At 40.0% G+C, this 17,848-nt stretch overlaps 1 protein-coding gene across 1 annotated transcript in view; it reads right to left on the bottom strand.

The window, feature by feature from the left end:
• The window catches only part of dst (dystonin), a 152,559-nt gene that overhangs the window by 37,672 nt on the left and 97,039 nt on the right, over positions 1–17,848 (bottom strand). Inside the window, exons 54-61 of the mRNA XM_088352010.1 lie at positions 16,269–17,737; positions 6,176–6,337; positions 4,618–4,788; positions 4,194–4,360; positions 3,507–3,666; positions 3,023–3,349; positions 1,354–1,438; positions 1,045–1,286 (exon numbers count right to left, since the gene is read on the bottom strand). Of these exons, the coding sequence (XP_088208136.1) occupies positions 1,045–1,286; positions 1,354–1,438; positions 3,023–3,349; positions 3,507–3,666; positions 4,194–4,360; positions 4,618–4,788; positions 6,176–6,337; positions 16,269–17,737 (2,783 nt within the window). The remainder of the gene's footprint in view (positions 1–1,044; positions 1,287–1,353; positions 1,439–3,022; positions 3,350–3,506; positions 3,667–4,193; positions 4,361–4,617; positions 4,789–6,175; positions 6,338–16,268; positions 17,738–17,848) is intronic.

Here is a 17,848-nt window from a genome sequence, read left to right as displayed (position 1 = left end):
GTCAATCGCATGTTTAAGAGAGGGGTGACATAGACTGCAATCTTAATTTTAGATATGATATACACTCTGCATTAAAAGAAGGTACATTAGAGGGATGGGACCTACAAGGCTGTACTTGCCCAAGACACAGCACTGGAAATTGTGCCCCTACGACCCTAGTGGTTAAGGGATCAGACCGACCGACCGTATGATTGACCAACCATGTGCTGTTGAGGAAGGTTCTGGTTCACACATGCATTCACTCAGCCGTGTGGCTGGTCTTAATTTACCTCATGTTGGGGTTTTGAGTTTTTCCTTGCCCTCATGTAGGTTTTAGATCAGGGGATAGTGTCATAAAAGTCTGTAGTTTGCAATAATCTGTGGTCTGCGCAGCCCTTGTGATAAAGGGCTATACAAATAAACATGACTTGACTTGACCTCAGTTACAAATTGAACTCCATAATTCCTTCCCCTTGATTTTATTATTTAGCAAATTTTTAAATTGTCGATTTTTAAAATGAGGACGTATTCAAATTTTAACAATTATAGTGAAGCTTTACATGAATACCATTCTGAAATTTGACTTGCTACTCAAGATTCATTCAATAAAATGAGTCAAACCTAATACTTGGTCAATTCGATCAATTTTTGGGGTTTTGTTGGCTCTCTCTCAAAATAATTAAAACAATCCAGACTTTTAAGTATAATGTTATACAATTTTGGGGGGGTGTTATTTTAAAATTAAATACTATGTTAAGAATTCTATTGTACAAAAACAAATCTAAAAAAGAAGACCTGGAAAACAAAAGTGAATATACAATGTACACATTAAGAACGTAGGGCCAAATTAAGCCAAGTATTGAGTTAGTACATTTAGTACAATAGTACAATAGCTATTTAGAATGTACTCTTACTTATAATTTGCATGGCATGTATAGCAATTCATAGACTAGTAGAGCCAAAACATACTTGTTGCCCAACTACATTCCAAATAAAATGAAACTCCTCCAGATAAGAATGAGTTTGACACCACAGCTGCGAAACATCATTAACATTTCATCTTACCTCCTGAATATTTCGGGCTTGAGCAAGCTGCTCGCCGACCGGCTCCTGATCTTCATAAGAAGTGACCTGAGCTTCAGCCTTGAGCAGCCAGGAACTCAGATCGTCGTGCGCCCGGTGCAGTTTTGTCGAAAGATTCAAAACGCGCTCCAGTGTGTTCAAAACATTTTCACTCATAGAAGCGATCTCAGCATACTTTGTTTTGATTCCATCTAGTTTGCCTTGGATAACAACCACTTCATCACCTGTGATTTTGGTAACAATAGTATTACTATTATAGATCAACTGTGCATGAGTCATAGACTTTTGTACCAGTTGTTTGCTTCAACAGTTCCATCCCGTTGAAAAGGGCTTGGTCGACATTCTTCTTCCTCAATTCAATATCACTTTGGAGAGCCTGAAAGGAAAATGACATCTTTGATACCGTGTCCCCTCGCCATTTTGCGGTTCTAATTTGCATCCTTGGTGCATCGCAGATTTTTATCTATTATCTATGGATAAGTACGTATTTTGCAGGATTACGTGTCACTTTGCAAGCACCTCTACACACAAAAGCGAACCATCTGAGAAGTGTTTTCTGCGCACTGATTGGAGCAATCCGAATGAATTTTTTGATTAGCGACATACATGCGATTTTTGCGTATTATATACATACAATATACTGTTTTTCAAGGCTATAAAGTGCACTGGATTGTAAGGCACACTTACAAATTATATTTTTGAAATAAAAATGTGAACCTATCATATTTTGAATCCATTTTAAGGCACACTATTTTAGGTGCACCTCAGAGTCTGGAAAATGCGGACAAATCTGCCACATTTTTTAATTATACTTTAAAGGTAAATATTTTACCCTACCTTATTTTTTAGAATATAAAGCATACTTTAAAATATTTGGCAAACTTTGGGTTTTGAAGTGCAATTCATAGTCTGGAAAATGTTTAAAAAAATCTGACACAATTTCGAATTATAATTTAAAATTAAAATTTCTAGCCTATCGTATTTTCTGGACTGTAAAGCGTACTTTCAAATTTTAAGCAAACTTTGGGTTTTGGTGCGCCTTAAAGTTTGGATTACAAGATATAATTTGGACTCATTTAAAAGATATAAATGGCTCTGAAGCAGAGTGCATTCATTCAATCTTGGAGACTGCTGATCTTTTGCTTTGTTTTACTCTTTTTAATTTCTATTTTCTGTGTGTGTTTTCAAAGGATTTGTGCCTAAATTGGTTTAAAAGGAATTGTAAATGGATTTTTTTTTTTTGCATTTTACCATTTATTCATAGTACTAACGTGTTTATATTTTTCTATTGTTTTGCATTTTATTGTTGTTTGACTTTAAATATTTTCAGTGTGTAAAAACGTTAATTTATTTTGTATTTTGCATTGTTGTGGGACATCTGTGAACATTTTAATTTATATTTCATGTGTTTTCAATGACCCCCAGCAAAACATTTGAAATTATTGATTACTAAATAATTTGGTGCATAATGTTTTATTATTATTGATAGTATATCATTAAAAAATATATCTGGGTAGCCTTTTGGGAGGCAAAAGAGCCGGCTCTTAGTGAGCCGAGCCAAAAAAGCTGATTTTCTAAATAGAGCTGTTCTCTTAAGTGCAACAAGTAGGGGTCGGTGATGCTTTACAGGACAACGCCATAATGAAAAGTTGCCAGAGCCGGCGTGTTGGCGTCGTTTTCACACACAATTTTTTCTTGATTCATTACGTGGTCTATAAAGTCAGACTGCCAAGAAACATGGCAATGGCAACAAATTCAAGCATTTATTTGCAAGCACTTCAACCGAAATGTAAGATTTTCCTGACCTTGAAAAGACAACATTAAAATGTGGTCATTTTCAAGGATTTTAAGCGCGCGTATGAATCCGGATAAAAACCAAGACTCAAAACCAACTGAAAAATGATTGACGTGACAGAAAAGACAAAAAAGGATGCTGTGCCCAAGGGTTAGGAGTGTGTACCAGTTGCTCGACCATCTGCTTTTCCAGTGCGTCTACTAAGTAGTCCTCCACAGACACTTGGCTCAAGCGTTGGTGAGCCTCGCTTAGCCAGTTGATGAGCGCCACCTCGTCTTCCCCGAAGAGCCGAGCGTTGGCCAGGGCCTGCTGCAGCAAGTCCTTTTTCCTCCCACTGCGCTCTTGCAGTTCGATATAAGCGGACCGCACGGCATCCAGCTTGGACTGAACAAAGGCCTTATCGTCGGCAGAGCTCACGGCTATGAGAGTCTGACCAAAACCGAGGGCGTGAAACAGATCTTTGCTGCGATTCATTATCTCCTCTTCTATGGCCTGAGCCAAGGCGGGGTGTGGGCAAACAATGCGACAGCAACAGAAAAGACAAACAGAAATGCAACTGAAATTAAACGCAAATGAAAAGATGAAGAACTAAGGGAAAATAAAACAGAATGGATGATGATGTTACACTGGTGACCACCACGTGGTTTACCTTATGTTCGGAGATCTGATCTTCCAGCTTTGACGTTTCAGTGCCGACTGGTTCGGAGTTGGAAAGGCGCTTCTCAGTGATGGCAAGCCAGTCGCTCAGAGGCTCCAGTGTCTCTTGGAACTGCTGCGTGACCACTAAAATACTCTCCAGTTGCTTGTGCCTGATGGATTCAGAAACAACATCAGAATAGAAAAAAATCATCTTTATTGTTATTATTACCATGTAGTGTACAATTTTCACATTGAGATTAAATGTGGATAAACTTGGAAAGAAAGACTTAAATTGTATATTTTGTGAAAAATACATTAAATAATAATCAATAATTACAATAGCATTATTTTGTCCATAATTTTTTTGAACATACAATTAAATATTTCACTGATGATTATGAACCTCACAAATTTATTCAACCTGGGCTGAAAGTAAATTTTAGTTCAATCTCACAATTTATTTTCTGTCAATAAGTGTTAAGTTCAATTATATTTCATGCCCTTGGTATTTTGTCACCGCAGTATTTTATCTTATTGTAAATTATCTTGCACCACTAGGATGACAATAAATTCCATTCTAGACATGAAAATTAATTGGTTAAAAAACTTCCTCACACCCATTCATTATTGGAAATACTGTAAACTTGTCAACTGTTCCACTTTCCTGATCTTTTCCGGCTATATAGCATTGACTAACCTGTTGTCAGCTTTCTTGAGCAGAGCGTCCCACCTCTGCCCAAGGGACTGAATCTCTTTTGCGACCTTCTCCTTGTCCCCAGACTCAGCCAGCTCGGCCACCTTCCCCCCTTCCTTTTTTATCAGCTCCACGGTGGCCCTACGCTCATCCAACAGTCTCTGTAGGAGCTGCCAAAGCCAACAAAGAGCAAAGACTTATTGAGCATCATTAAAATGCTCCGAGCGCAGGCCTTTTTCTTTGTGGTGGAAAGCAGTCAATCACAGGCGAGTGTTATGTCTCCATTAGATCCTTAAAAGCTTTACGAAGCGCAATCAAGTTTAACAATAAATGCCATTTAAAGAAGACAAATTGCAATGTCGTCATTTTGGAGGCAGAATGCTGTTTTTATGTACTGTGAGTCGCTGATTACACTCTACGAGCTTACTTTCTGCTCTTGTATCTGTGCCTTGACCACTTTAAACTCGGCTGAAGGAGGCTTCTGATTGGCCATGAGTTCTTCGGTGTCGGTCAACCAGCTGAGCAGAGAGTCCAGAGCATCATGGAACCTTCCGCAATGCAACAGGGCTTCATGCAGCTGGGCTGAGCGCTCAGCAATCTGTGGAAGACGAGGTAAAAATAGACGCCACCTGTTGTAGTTACCGTATTTCCCCCACTCTGAGGTGCACCCCAAAATAAATAGTCTTTTGTGATATTTTCTTCATACATAAGGCACACAGTACTAAAGGCGCATCAAATTAAAACTACAGTAAGGATTAGAGTTGCACAGAAACACAAAAAAGTTCCGTATTTCTGCATTGATTGATCAGTTGGAATATGTCACTGATCACTGTAGCAGAACATTGGATGCAAATGCAACAAGGATCAACCTGATCGAGGCAGACCACTCTGTATACAGACAACACATGAAAAGGCATTTATGTCACTGACTTCAACGGGGCCGTGAGAATATTGTCAAGACATTGAACCAGTCTTTTGAAACTCAACTGAATGAAGAGAAAGGCATTGTTGGAAGTAATTCAGTTGTCCTAAAATATCTTTAAAAAGCCTGGCTGCACACATTCAAAAGGTTTGTCACTTGTAATGCTTTGTTGGAGCTGAACTGAAAAGAATTCTCTATCATAGTTGGTACCATGACGAGAAAAGGTGTGATAATGAGATAAGACCCAATTCCTTTTCATGTGTCATCTGTATCCCTAATGGTCTGGTGCAGTGTTTTTCAACCCTTTTTGAACCAAGGTACACGTTTATTCATAAAAAGGTTCTGAGGCACACCGTCTGTTGAAAATGTTTAAAAATTAAGTTACGTCAAATATTTCACTGCACTATCTCATAAGCAGATAATTAGGATATAAAAAGAAGAAAATAAAGCTTAAAATAAAAAAGAATGTGTTTTTTTATGTTTTTTATTTTTTACAGTGCAATCTTAAACCGCTTTGTTAAAAAACTTAAATTATTAAATGTAATATGCTACCTCATGAGCAGATAATTAGTATATAAAAATCTACTGCCACCTACTATTACAGTTCCTCGTCTAAAGAAAGCAAAAATATTGAATAGTGGCCTGATTTTTTGGAAAGATAAAATTGGGCAAATTCCAGCGGCACACTGGTTGAAAAACACTAGTCCAGTGAATAAGACCCGGCGCTCTCCACGTCATGATCAAGGTTAATTCTCATTGCATCCGATGTTGTGCAAACGTATAAAACCTTAATGACCTCAGCAGCCTACTGGTTAGGATTCTGGGCTCTCACCATTGCAATCAGGTTCAATCAAGTGTTATGCCATCGTGGTTAGCGATAGAATTTATTGTATGAACAATTATTGCACAGATATGGTAACGCATATCCAATTTTGTCCGCATTAAGGCGCACGTTCAAGTTTCTGGACTATTAAAGGTTTTTGGGTCCGCAATTTAAAACTTGGTTACCACAAGACAGAAATGCATCAATAATAACAATCTCCGTTGCCAAGTAATCACGTACCTTTTTGTTAAGCGTGTTCCACTTGGTGTTAACCTTCTCTACGTCGTCCTCAAGCTTTTTCGTGTTCGTGCCTCTTCCGGCATTCTGGATCAGTCCCTGACTGATGATGTTGATATCTTGGAGTTGTGTCTTCAATGGATCGATGTCTTGCTTCTGGAAAGCCTAATATCAACAAACGGGATATGATTAGGCACCTGCCGGGAACAAATTAGTAAACTAAAATGGAAGATATTATCTGGCATTATCTGTTTTATAACCAACTGTAATAATAGGACATTGTGGAATGTTTGACTATTAAATGTTGCTGTGTTGTGTCATGCAACCTAAAATAAGTGCTACAAAGCACAAGGGAGAATACTAACCACGAAGACTTAAAGTGACCAAACCGCACCAGATTTATTATAACAGTTGAGTGAATGCAGTTTTACATAACACTATGCTACTACACTATACAAACTCAAGTGGGAGCTTTGAAAAAATGTGTTGCCTTCATTGTTGTACTGGTTTGAAATTAAAAAAAAAAAAAAATTCAAAATAAATAAAGTTTTAGCACTTCATGGACAAAAATATGAGATCAAAACTACTAGCCTGGGCCTACTAGAGCTGAGAGATTATCCTTTACTGTTCTCTAGCAGCCAGAGGAAGCATTTGGTTTACATTTATTTAAAAAAAAAATAACTTTTGATAGAAAAGACTCGCTTCAGTTTTTGGGAGACTTAAAAATGTATGGCAGTCCAGATCATATCATCCAACAGGTCCTTTTCACAAGCTGTATGTTTGACCAACTCGTCTAGTGCAACCGAAAATGAATGATACAAAGCACAAGGAAAAATACAAACTAGGGAGACAAAATTGACCAAATTACAGTTTTCTTAGTTTTTTGTCCAGCTTTATACAAGATTGTTGGTCTTTGAGGCTACTCAAACAGCCCCATGGCGGACAATCATGTAATCGCCTTTTTGGTGAGCCTCACGTTATGCCAAATAAATACATACATTTCTTGACCTACGAGCATTTAAAAATTCACGTTTGTATTATTAGTTGATGTAATTTTGTTTTTCATTCAAATCAATATTTTTTTTAAAGAGTTTAAGTTTTTGACCTCTAGGAAGCCCTAAATAATGTTGCAATATTATTTATATTAGTAGCCTAACACTATGAATCTGTTTACTTGTGCGCATTACTGCGCAGTTTCCCTCATACAGGATATGTTTATGTTGTTAAGTACTATGGGCGCCACCACGCATTACTTGCCCAAGACACACCACAGGAAATGGTGCCCCTACAACACCAGTGGTTAAAGGATCCAACCAACCGACCAACCAAAGTACTTAAGGACTCGTAGTAGAGACAAAGTGATACACGCAAACCCTGGCGAACTCTGACTCGTGTGTATTGGCTGATTTCCGTTATATTTTTTGCTCTCATGGGGAAAATGCTACAGTCCATATGAAGGATGCAGCAGTTGTATCCATCTATGTGTAGTGTAAGGCTACATACAGAGAAAGAGCCCATTTTTGGCGCTCCGAGCAAACAAGCACAGTACTCTATTTATTTTGATGAGTCACACGAAATCATACTTAAATTAGAAACAGTGTCTATTTATGAGATGAAATAACGTGCAATGAGTGGATGTTAACGGAAACCGAACCTAGAATTCAAACAACACTACACTTTCAAGACTGAAATCCCCCCCAAAAAACTGTATTAGACAATAAGGAAAAATCTGGTCCCACCATTCTCCAGATAAAAACTGCTTATACTCTTAGTAAAGGTCCTGATATTGCCCGTAGTAATGTTTGGCGAGCGAAAAATGAATGATCTTCTTGGATATGAGGCATGACTTCAATGAAGTCACTTTTCAAAATGATGTCTCCAATAATTTCGCCCAGTTTCACTCAGCACTTCATCACAAACTCAAGGATGCAATGAATATTAACGTGATTACGATCTTAAAAATTGGCTCGACATTAATTTCTTCCAGATCCTTACGCATAATTTCCCCGATGTCATCAGGTTTAGTGTTAAGAGTCCAAGTCAAATAAACAAGTCTCTTAATTCTCTATTCTGGCGCTGGAGCCGATCGAGCAGCTGCGTATGATCATGCAGCCAGACAGACTCGCAGAGAAAACTGAATTCGCTCATCATGTAATCAGATATGCACGGCACTGAGACCACTGCGACTCATCTCAAGATCACTATCATCCAGGATGACAAGCTCTAGACCCGCTGTGTCAAGCATGGGGCCCGTGGGCTGGATCAGGCTCGTCGACAGATTAAATCGCGCCGAACAGACGACGATGAGAAGAGTTCGAGAAACGAGCAGTTTTAATGTTTCTATTGGTTTTCGCCTAAGCCAGTTGAAGCCACTCACAGAACAACTGTAGCTGTATTTCTTTCTTTTTGTAAATGGTAAATATTTCTGCATTTATATAGCGCTTTTCAAGTCACTGAAGATCCCCCAAAGTGCTTTACAATGTGCTCCACACTTACCCATTTACACACACACTCCCACACCAATGGGGAGTTAGCCATACAAGGCGCCTACCTGCTTTGTCTTTATTTTTCTCGTTTTTTTCTCTCTCTGCTTCTATTTTTCTTCCCTTTCTTTTTTTTCTCCTTATCTGATTTTCTATTCCTGTCTTTCACTCTCTCACCCTCTCGCTCTTCTTCTCTCTTCGTTTCTCTCTCGTTCTGTCTTTTTCCTTTGTTAATGTTTTCTTACTTTTTCTTTGTCCCTCTCTTTTGTCTGTATTTCTTTATCTGTCTAATTCTCTCTCCTTCTCCCCTTCTCTCTCTCTCTCTCTCCCAATTTTTTCTTTTCTTTTTTCTCTCTCCTTTTCTGCCTCTATCTCTTCCTCGTCTCTCTCTTTCCTTCTCTTTTTTGTCCCTCTCCTTTCTCTGTCTCCTCTTTTTCTGTTTTATTCTTTCTCCTTATTTCTTTAGTTTTTTAAATCTCCTTTAGTCACACACACACACACACACACACACACACACACACACACACACACACACACACACAAATTCTTTCTTCCCCTCCCTCACTTTCTCTTTAGTCTAGTAGTCCGACTGAATCAAGCTATTTTGGGCACCTGTTGTGTGGAACTTTTACAGTAGACCTCAGGACAGACGGAATTTAGTAAGGCCGCAATCTCCCCTGCATGTTGGAACGTATCTTTGGGTAGGGAGTCCTCAACGGACTGTAGGAATTCTTCCAGTTCTTCCATACTGTACTGGGACGCCACTGGTTTGGCTTGGTGACGACAATCAACGGGTAGAGTTACGGAGTTTCCGTACGTCTCTGGTTGTGTCACCAGCACGCTTTCAAGCTCACTGTCATCATGCGGTGACACCCCATCCAAGAGCTCTGCGGTTGATAACTCTTCATAGTCTGGTAAAGTCCTTGAGTACCACACAGATGTTTCATTGAGAGTCCTAAATGCAGACCCTGAAGAGGATCGTCCGATGGAGTTTTTGTGACCTCTATAACTCAAAGAATCATTTTCATTTGATTGATGTTGTGATTCTTGAATGAGACAACCGCTTTGGTAAAGAGAACTGTCATCCCGAGTCGGAGTAAAGGGGAACTCGTCTTGTCCCGAGCTGAGGGACCGAAGTCTTTTCAGGTCCCCGGATATGTGCATGGCCTCTGAAGAAGAGAGGCTCCTCGTTCCGGGGCCCGGCTTCCTGTGGGACCGTTGAGCATGACGGTCCCTCTCTACGGTAGGACTATACAGTCCAGAGTCTTCTTCGGACGTCAGGGAACTGGTCGCACTCCGCCCCCTTCGCCCGCTGATGTATGTCGGTCTCTCCGCACTCCCAGAACATAAAATCCCACTGCGACTGGCGGACTGGCCGATATTCTGAGGTGCGAAAGTTCTCCAAGATCGTCGTTGAATTTGTCTCTCCCCACTGTGGGGACGCGACTTTGGTAGTACCGTATCCGCTGCCCTCAGGATGTTGCCGTTGAGTTTGAGTCCGTCGAAGACGGCCCGTTCGTCCAACGTAGCAGGTTTACGAGTACGGAGCTCGAAAGAACTTGAGGTGGAGAGGACTCCGTTTCCACAAAGGCCGTTGAAGTCAAGAGTCCGATGGGCGAAGGGTAAGGTGCCAGCCAAGTGTCGGGACGCGAGGCTACCCTTGGAGCTGGAGTCGATCTGCTCATTGAGGCGGACAGTGTCGTAAATGGACCTCTGAGGGACGTAACAGTCATCAATGTTCATGTCCTCCTCCTCCCCCTTCCCCATGCAGGACGGGTTTTGTTTGAGGCAATCTGGCCGGCTCAGCGGTTTCCCCATGCCAAAACATACAATCTATTGTCCACATAAAAAGAAAACTCCTACTTTTTAGCTTGCGTCAGTGCAAATGGGTTTTTTTAAGAAATACAATGTGCAAATTGGATAGAAATATTAAATAATCCTTATGTATGGAACACAAAAAAACGGAATCTCAAAAATGAGAGTGCATTCATTTATTCCGTCCACGTACGCTTCCATTGACAAAAGTTAATCCCATTTCTTCTGGTTCAGGCAAAATCCTCCCCTCCTGAATTCTAGACAGTGTCCATTCTGAAACTTCCAAAAGTGCAAAGTGAAACATCCGTACGTAGATCCTGACGGGTTTTCCAAAAAAGTGTCCTATCCCAAAGTGCGCCGGTGCTGGAAGGATAAACAAACCGGGCTACCCTTTCCTGCCTCGCCACTCGGTTCACAGTGACAGACACCCTCCTGGCAGAGAATCCGCAAACCCCGCCCCCGCTTATTATTCACACAACATCTGCCACAGCTCCATTTGTGCTCAGATTCTGATTGGTTGATGCAACCATCTACACCCATCCCTCTTTCTAATTCCCCTTTATGTGTGCATGCCCCTTATGACTTCACTCCCAAGTCATCTTTTATATTCTGACATAATCACTTTTGATTTTTTTTGCCCCTTTCTTTCATACAGAGGCTGGGAAAATGATGTCAACACAATGCTCTCATATCAAAACAGATTTTCTTTTTCTTTTGCTTCTAGGGGATTTGTTGTGTTAAACCCTGCAGATACTCTAAATTACTTTGGAATGCTGAGGGAGGCACACGTCGAAGGGAATTTAACACCGGCTGTTAAAGAAAAGTTAATTTCTTTCTTGTAGTGCAAATGATGATGGGGATTTATTTTGGCTTTCTTGATGTTTCCGCACCAGACTCCTTTGTGCTACTGTTCATGCATGAGCGGAGATAGAAAAAGGCACTGGCAGAAATGAATTACCAACTGTGATCTGCCGGAACCCAAAATCAAAAAAGACTCTTCAGAGAAAGTTCTTATGCAAGTCATGTTTTTGCTTATGTTGTACCTTAAGTACTTTTACTAGAAAGGCCTCTGTTTTTATTCTAGGAAAAAACTAAATGTTCTGTATTTTTGTAAATTTTTCCTCAGCAGGACTATTATTCAACCTCCAACTAAGTTAAGACAGAGGCATATTTTCCATCAAGAACATAAAAAATACAACTCCAAGTAGCTAAATAATACACCATGACCCATTTAGAACATTTCTTCCTCATGCCGTTAGGCTCTTTAACTCCACCCGGGGGTGTAAAAGCCCACATTTGCATATTATCCTATTTTTATTACAGTGTATTTTCCATAGCACTATTTAAATACTCTATAGCAAACCGTTATATTGGGTATATTTGTATTCTATATCTTTATTTTATTATTTTATTTTTAAACACAAGGATACTGCTGGAAGTGTGAATTTCCCTACAGGTATGAATAAAGTCTCTATCTTTTAAGTGAATTACTGCAAAGTAGGGACAATATTATCTATATACATTCATAGTTACATACGTACACACACACACATATATATATATATATATATATATATATATATATATATATTAGCGTAACAAAATTATTGATCACAAATCACAATTAATCCACTCACTTGTGCACGTTACTTCACAGTTTTACTTAACCAAGATATTTTTATGCTGCAAAGGATTGTGGGACTTGTAGTAAAGAGAGAACTGATACACGCAAACTCCAATTTACTCACTGAAAAGCCTCATGTGTATTGGTTCATTTCTCTAGGACATTTCTAGAGTCGGTATGGAGTGAATGCAGCAGTTGCTTGCTCTGTCCACTCCACGCATCGGCTCGGTATTGCAGTACCTCCGGGAACGATGCATTCGCACTGATCGCTGCTTGGCTCTGTGGCTAGGACCTTGACTCAGCCTCTTGGCTGAGAGCAAGTGTCTCGGCCCCTTGGCTTTGTAGCGTATTATGATTTGACTGATAACAGATAATGGATAATTGATAAAGAATATAGAACAATTAACCTTACAAAATCCCCCCATCAATATGTAGTGAAAGTCTAAACTTCCTTTAGGACCATCATTCAACCTCCAACTAAATAAGGACAGGGCCATGTAGTCCATCAGGAACAAAAACAGGTTATTTTCGGGAAATGCTTAGACAACAGTTCTTTCTCATACTGCACTTTAAGTCTATATCGGGGGTAGGAATACTGAGTTTGAGGGTCAAAAGGGAAAAAAAATTACTTTAAGATTAGATTTTTCGTATCTGCCAATACAGAGTCTCGATTCAATACCTTGGCAATGCATGAGGAAAAAATATATCGTATTTTTCTAATGTGTATTGTTGAATAAATGTACACAAAGACATTTATATGCACATGTTAGATTAACTTTTTTTTTAACATACTACTTTACTAATGGGTTCTGAAACCATCAGAATTAAAGTGATACGATGGCCCTATTTTAAGCACTACATTTGATAATATGCACAAAAAAGGACTCATTATGCAAATGTTGCTTTTGCATGGCATTTTATCAATTACTTGATCAATAAAATAGCATATTTATTCGTGTATAACGCAGATTTTTGTACTTAAAAAGGAACTCAAAACAAGGTTTCACAGTAAATAAATGATAACAAAAATTGCAAATACAGAAAAAAACATCATTTCATAACGGTATAAAAAAATGTTTTGATATATGTAAATGTGCGATATGCAGTAATCGATGTTTAACGAGAAATATTTTTAAGGAGAGGGTGCCACAAAAGGACACTTGGGGCCAGAATGGCTACAAGAACACCTATTTTTTGTATGTAGTGCTTACTTTTTGTTCAGCGGGCCAGGTTCAGAAGTCTGACATGCCAGATGTGGCCCGCAGGCCTTAGTTGGCCCACCTCTGGCCTGAATAATGAATAGATTCACATGCAAACATATATATGTAAATGTTATATTTCATTTTAAATTTGTCTTAAATAGGCCATTTCTTCAAATTTGTTGTTATACATTCTGAATTAAAGTAAAGTAATAAACTACATTTGATAGTATGCATATTATCGGAGCTATATGATCAGGAATAATAAGTTCAGTCAAATTGCCAAAACAGTTGCCAGGATTATCACAGAATACAAACTTTATTCTAAAATATTCCATGTTGCCTTATTTTTATGTTTTGTTCCTGTAGAGCTAGTTTGTTTTGCAACACAAACTTTCGGGTTTTATTGATTTAGATTCTGTTGGTGTTTTAACCAAAAGTCATCTATAATTTTCTTGGTACCGTTCCATCAATCATTCCATACTTCTGCTTAAAATATATCATTGGTGCATGGCGGTGAGTAGTCATAAACACCTTTTTTTCTCAACTGTACACTCCAACAACAAGGATTAGTGAACATGACTCAGAACATAAAAATTCCATTTTGACCGAAGACAGACTCTGATGTAATGTCTGACGAGCACGAGTCAAGCACTCTATAACCCCCCAGCAGTTTTCAGTCAGCAAACTGCCAACAATCGGAGATACCGTGCAATATAACGTGCACCTTTCCACAGGCCGGCTTCTCAAATATCACTTTCAAAACCTGACCTAAAATGGGCACAGCCCGACAAAGACAGAAACCAAAGCACTCTTCTGTTTATTCTTCTCTTACTTGAGTCTGTAGCACAAACCTTGTTCGCGGACTACAAATCAAAGGATGATGGCATTAGATTATGGGTTTTAAGCAGTAAAGGTTCTGCGAAGGAAGTCTCATTTGATGCGTTTGACAACCTAACCACGGGGGGTGGGGTTTGGGGGTGCTTTTCCCACTAATTCCCAGCTGATTCCCAGGACAAAGAGGGGTTGAAAACATCCCTACAAGACCCCCCCATCCTTTTAGAATCCACACAACTTAAGTGGAGGGTGAAACACTGTGGCACCCCCTTTTGTGCCCTCCCAAAACAAAATGAGAAACAAAAACAATCCTTTGACCTAGATCTTTTGCACACAAACATCTGTTTACATTGTTCTACTGTCATTCAATACCTGAAATGATCCCAAGTGTTTAGCATATTATAGTTGAAAATGTAGGCTAATCCTCCTTTGGAAAACTCCAAAGGAATTTGTGGGGTTTTAATTTTATGTCAAAACAGTGTTAATGGCGACCATTTTATCCCTCACTGATAATAATCAGGGTTCATACACCTTTTTAATAGCCAAATTTAAGCACTATTTAAGAACTTTCAAAGCCTGCATTCCAATTTCTTCAGTACCATTCAAAGAACAAACCCGATGTAAATCATGTATTTTGCAGAGACACAAATACATCTGAAATTTACATATAATATTCTAATCTTGCATCTGCATTTGTTACGACATATGATTTTTCTATCTTGGGTGAATCGTAAAACTATTTGTGAATCTGAACAATACAAGTGTAAATATTTTTGAGACAAATCTCTCCCCTTTTACATGTTAAGTAAAAATGTAGCTCAAATTTTTTAGTCGCAGTGAGTTCTTCCCATTACAATATACCACTGGGAGACACTACCTCGATTTTTTGCATGGGCCATAATAAATGTCCATAATTGATACGTAATCCTTGCACTCATACACATTTCATAGGGCGCCTGTTTAGGTGTCCTGGGCACGCGCCGTAGAGGAGGATGACCCTTCATAGGACAATACCATACAAAATAATGCCATCTGCCGTAAACCAACGGGGAAGAAGAAATGCAATGGCAAAGTGAGGCCACCAGTGAGCAGTGTCATCTTAAAGCATACTTGAGAAACATGGCAACAAATTCAAGCATTGACAATGACGTCACCCCAAATTCAAGCGCATTTCAATCCTCAAAAACATTCAAATTCAAGCAATTTCAAGCACACAAACGAACCCTGAATAATGATGACAACTAGTGTTGGGGGGGCGACTTTAAATCATTTAAAAACAGGATAAATATAATCAATAAATGGATATACTGCTAATTGCATAAATATTTTGTGGTTAAAATAATGAACTGTTTTTTCATGCACATAAAAAGATCCTACAGTCTTCAGAAAAGCAGCAAAAGGAAACCACTTATTACTTTTATCACCGGAACCTAAGCAACTTCTGGTTTTAATCAAGAGACTTGACTCTGATACAAAGGATGGAAGCCCAAATCCATCATCGATTGCTAAAATCAAGCCCTGCTGGCAACCACCTGGCTCCGTCCAAAAATCTACCTAGCCACTAAAGCAAAGGGCCTTTTGTTAGGGGCAGATGCCTTTTGAGGAACGTGCCGTCCCTGGAGGATTGTCGCTTTTGTTACTGGCAGGGTTTCGAATGAAGCCTGCTGGTCATGTGATCTGCTGTGAGGCGGTGTCGTGGGAATGAGCTGCATATTTTAGTACAGCTCTGAAAAAAAAAAATATGTCGCACCGCTAATTTGACAATTTTGAGTCGATCATAGAATGGGTTTGAAAGTTGGAACATGACAAATTTTGATCCTTTTTTTTAGAAAAGGGGAGTGGCCACCTCCCTTTGAACTCACAGGAACAACATTGCAACTTTCTAAAATTAGAGTAGAGTCGGTGACCCCACCTCACAATGTTTTCACTTTACAGTGTAGTGATTTTTTTTGCCCCCTCTTTGAGGCATTTTCGCTACTATACAAAAACGGACAACAAAATATTAGCTCGGGGGGTCTACTTTATTGCTAGAATGGGAATGCAGTTAGCCACTAGTTCTAAGATGTATGTCTTATTTAGTCATCTAGAGACCTCTCAAATGTTTGGTTCTGGTGTATAGCAAATGTTGGGGCACTCACCTTAAAGGCCTCCAGCTGTTGATTGATTATGTCTGTCTCCATGCCGACTGTTTCTTGGGACGCTTCCTTGTTGACAGCTTTTCCGAGTTGCGCTTCCACGCTGTCGAGTTTTCCACAGAGCTCCTCCAACTTGCCTAACGTACTCTTCACTTGGCCCTCCCTCCCTTTGGCTCGGTCCATTAGCTTGCCACATTGCTTACTCAGCGCGTCCAAGTCCCTCTTCAGACCCAACAGGTCAGGTGAGGAGTCCGTCTCAAGCATCTTCTTACAGGAGTCGCCCGCATTGGCCGTGTTGACCATCAGCTCTCCCAACCGTGCTACTAAGCTCTGCATGTTCTCCTGCTGCTCCTTGAGAACAACCAAGTCCAGATCTACAGGAGCCATGCTATCCAACTCATCATCCAGGTCGGTGAATCTGCTGAACATCTCCCTGATGCTGTTTTGGAACTGCCCGATACCTTGTAGTTTACCTTCAAGGACCTGGCACGTCTCTTCTAGTTTCTTGTTGAGGGTGTTGTAGTTCTTTTCTAAGCTGTCAGCTTGGAGTAAAAGGTCAGTCACTCCTTCAGCATCTGGGAGATCCACAACAAGGTTCTTAGCCAAGCTCGAAATATGCTCAATTTGGTTTTGCACTCCTTCAAGACTTTTTTGTTGGGCTTTCATGTTAGTCAGGTTCTTATTGCTGTAGGCCTGAACTCCTTGGGATTCATGCGCATCCATGAGCTTCTTAGCGGCTTCAAGATGAGCCTTGGCCTCTTTGGAACCTTCATTAAAATCTTTGATAACATGCGAGATCTTGTCCATGGATTCTCTTTTGTTCTGAAGACTTTCTGACACGCAGTCAACTCTATTTGTAACACCAGTCGCCTGTTTCTTAACATCTTCTGTGTCCGTGTCAGCTACCTCAAGAAGGCTCCCTGCTGCAGAATTCATCTGTTCCAGCATCCCCCTGTGCTTATCCACGTCCTTCTGAAGCGCTTTCACTCGAGCGAGCGCCTTATCTGCGGCGACCAGGTCTACAGAGAGTTTAACCTGACTCTCTTCGTTTTCGCACTCCTTCACCCAAGTGTTGAGCTTCTCCACATGCTCCTCAAACTTCTGAGCTCTTTGCAGGGCTGTCCTAAGTTTGTCACCGTGCTCCTCAGAGTTCTGCTTCACCTCCTGCCAGTTGCTAGACAGGAGAGACAGCTGACCTTGCAGAGCCAACTTCTCTGCCCCGTCGGTGCTCTGAAGGAGAATTTCCCCTTCCCCTGCTATGGTCCTGTAGATGGCCTCTTGTTGGCTGAGCGCCACCTGCAGGTTGCTGTGATCATTTAGATATTTTTCAAGAATGTCCACTTTGGAAGACACAGGCTGACGCTTTGACTGCTCCTTCAGTTTTTCACCAAGCCAGGACTGGAAGTCTTTGGTGATTTGATGGAACTGCTGTGAGCTGGCGAAGGTCGAGTTTAGCTGCTCAATTTGTTTTGCTGCAACATGAGGAAAGATTATCGTCAAGACTTTCATTTTTGTCTCTAATTTAATTAAAACTAATGTCCGGCTCTTGATCTTTAGACATTCTGCTTTTGTGGATTTTGCAG

This window comes from Urocampus carinirostris, chromosome 13, assembly GCF_059441175.1.
Source record: "Urocampus carinirostris isolate Australia breed hairy pipefish chromosome 13, RoL_Ucar_1.0, whole genome shotgun sequence".
Taxonomy (NCBI): Eukaryota; Metazoa; Chordata; class Actinopteri; order Syngnathiformes; family Syngnathidae; genus Urocampus; species Urocampus carinirostris.
Note: the sequence above shows the minus strand (reverse complement) of the source record. Positions and strands in the feature narration are given on the sequence as shown.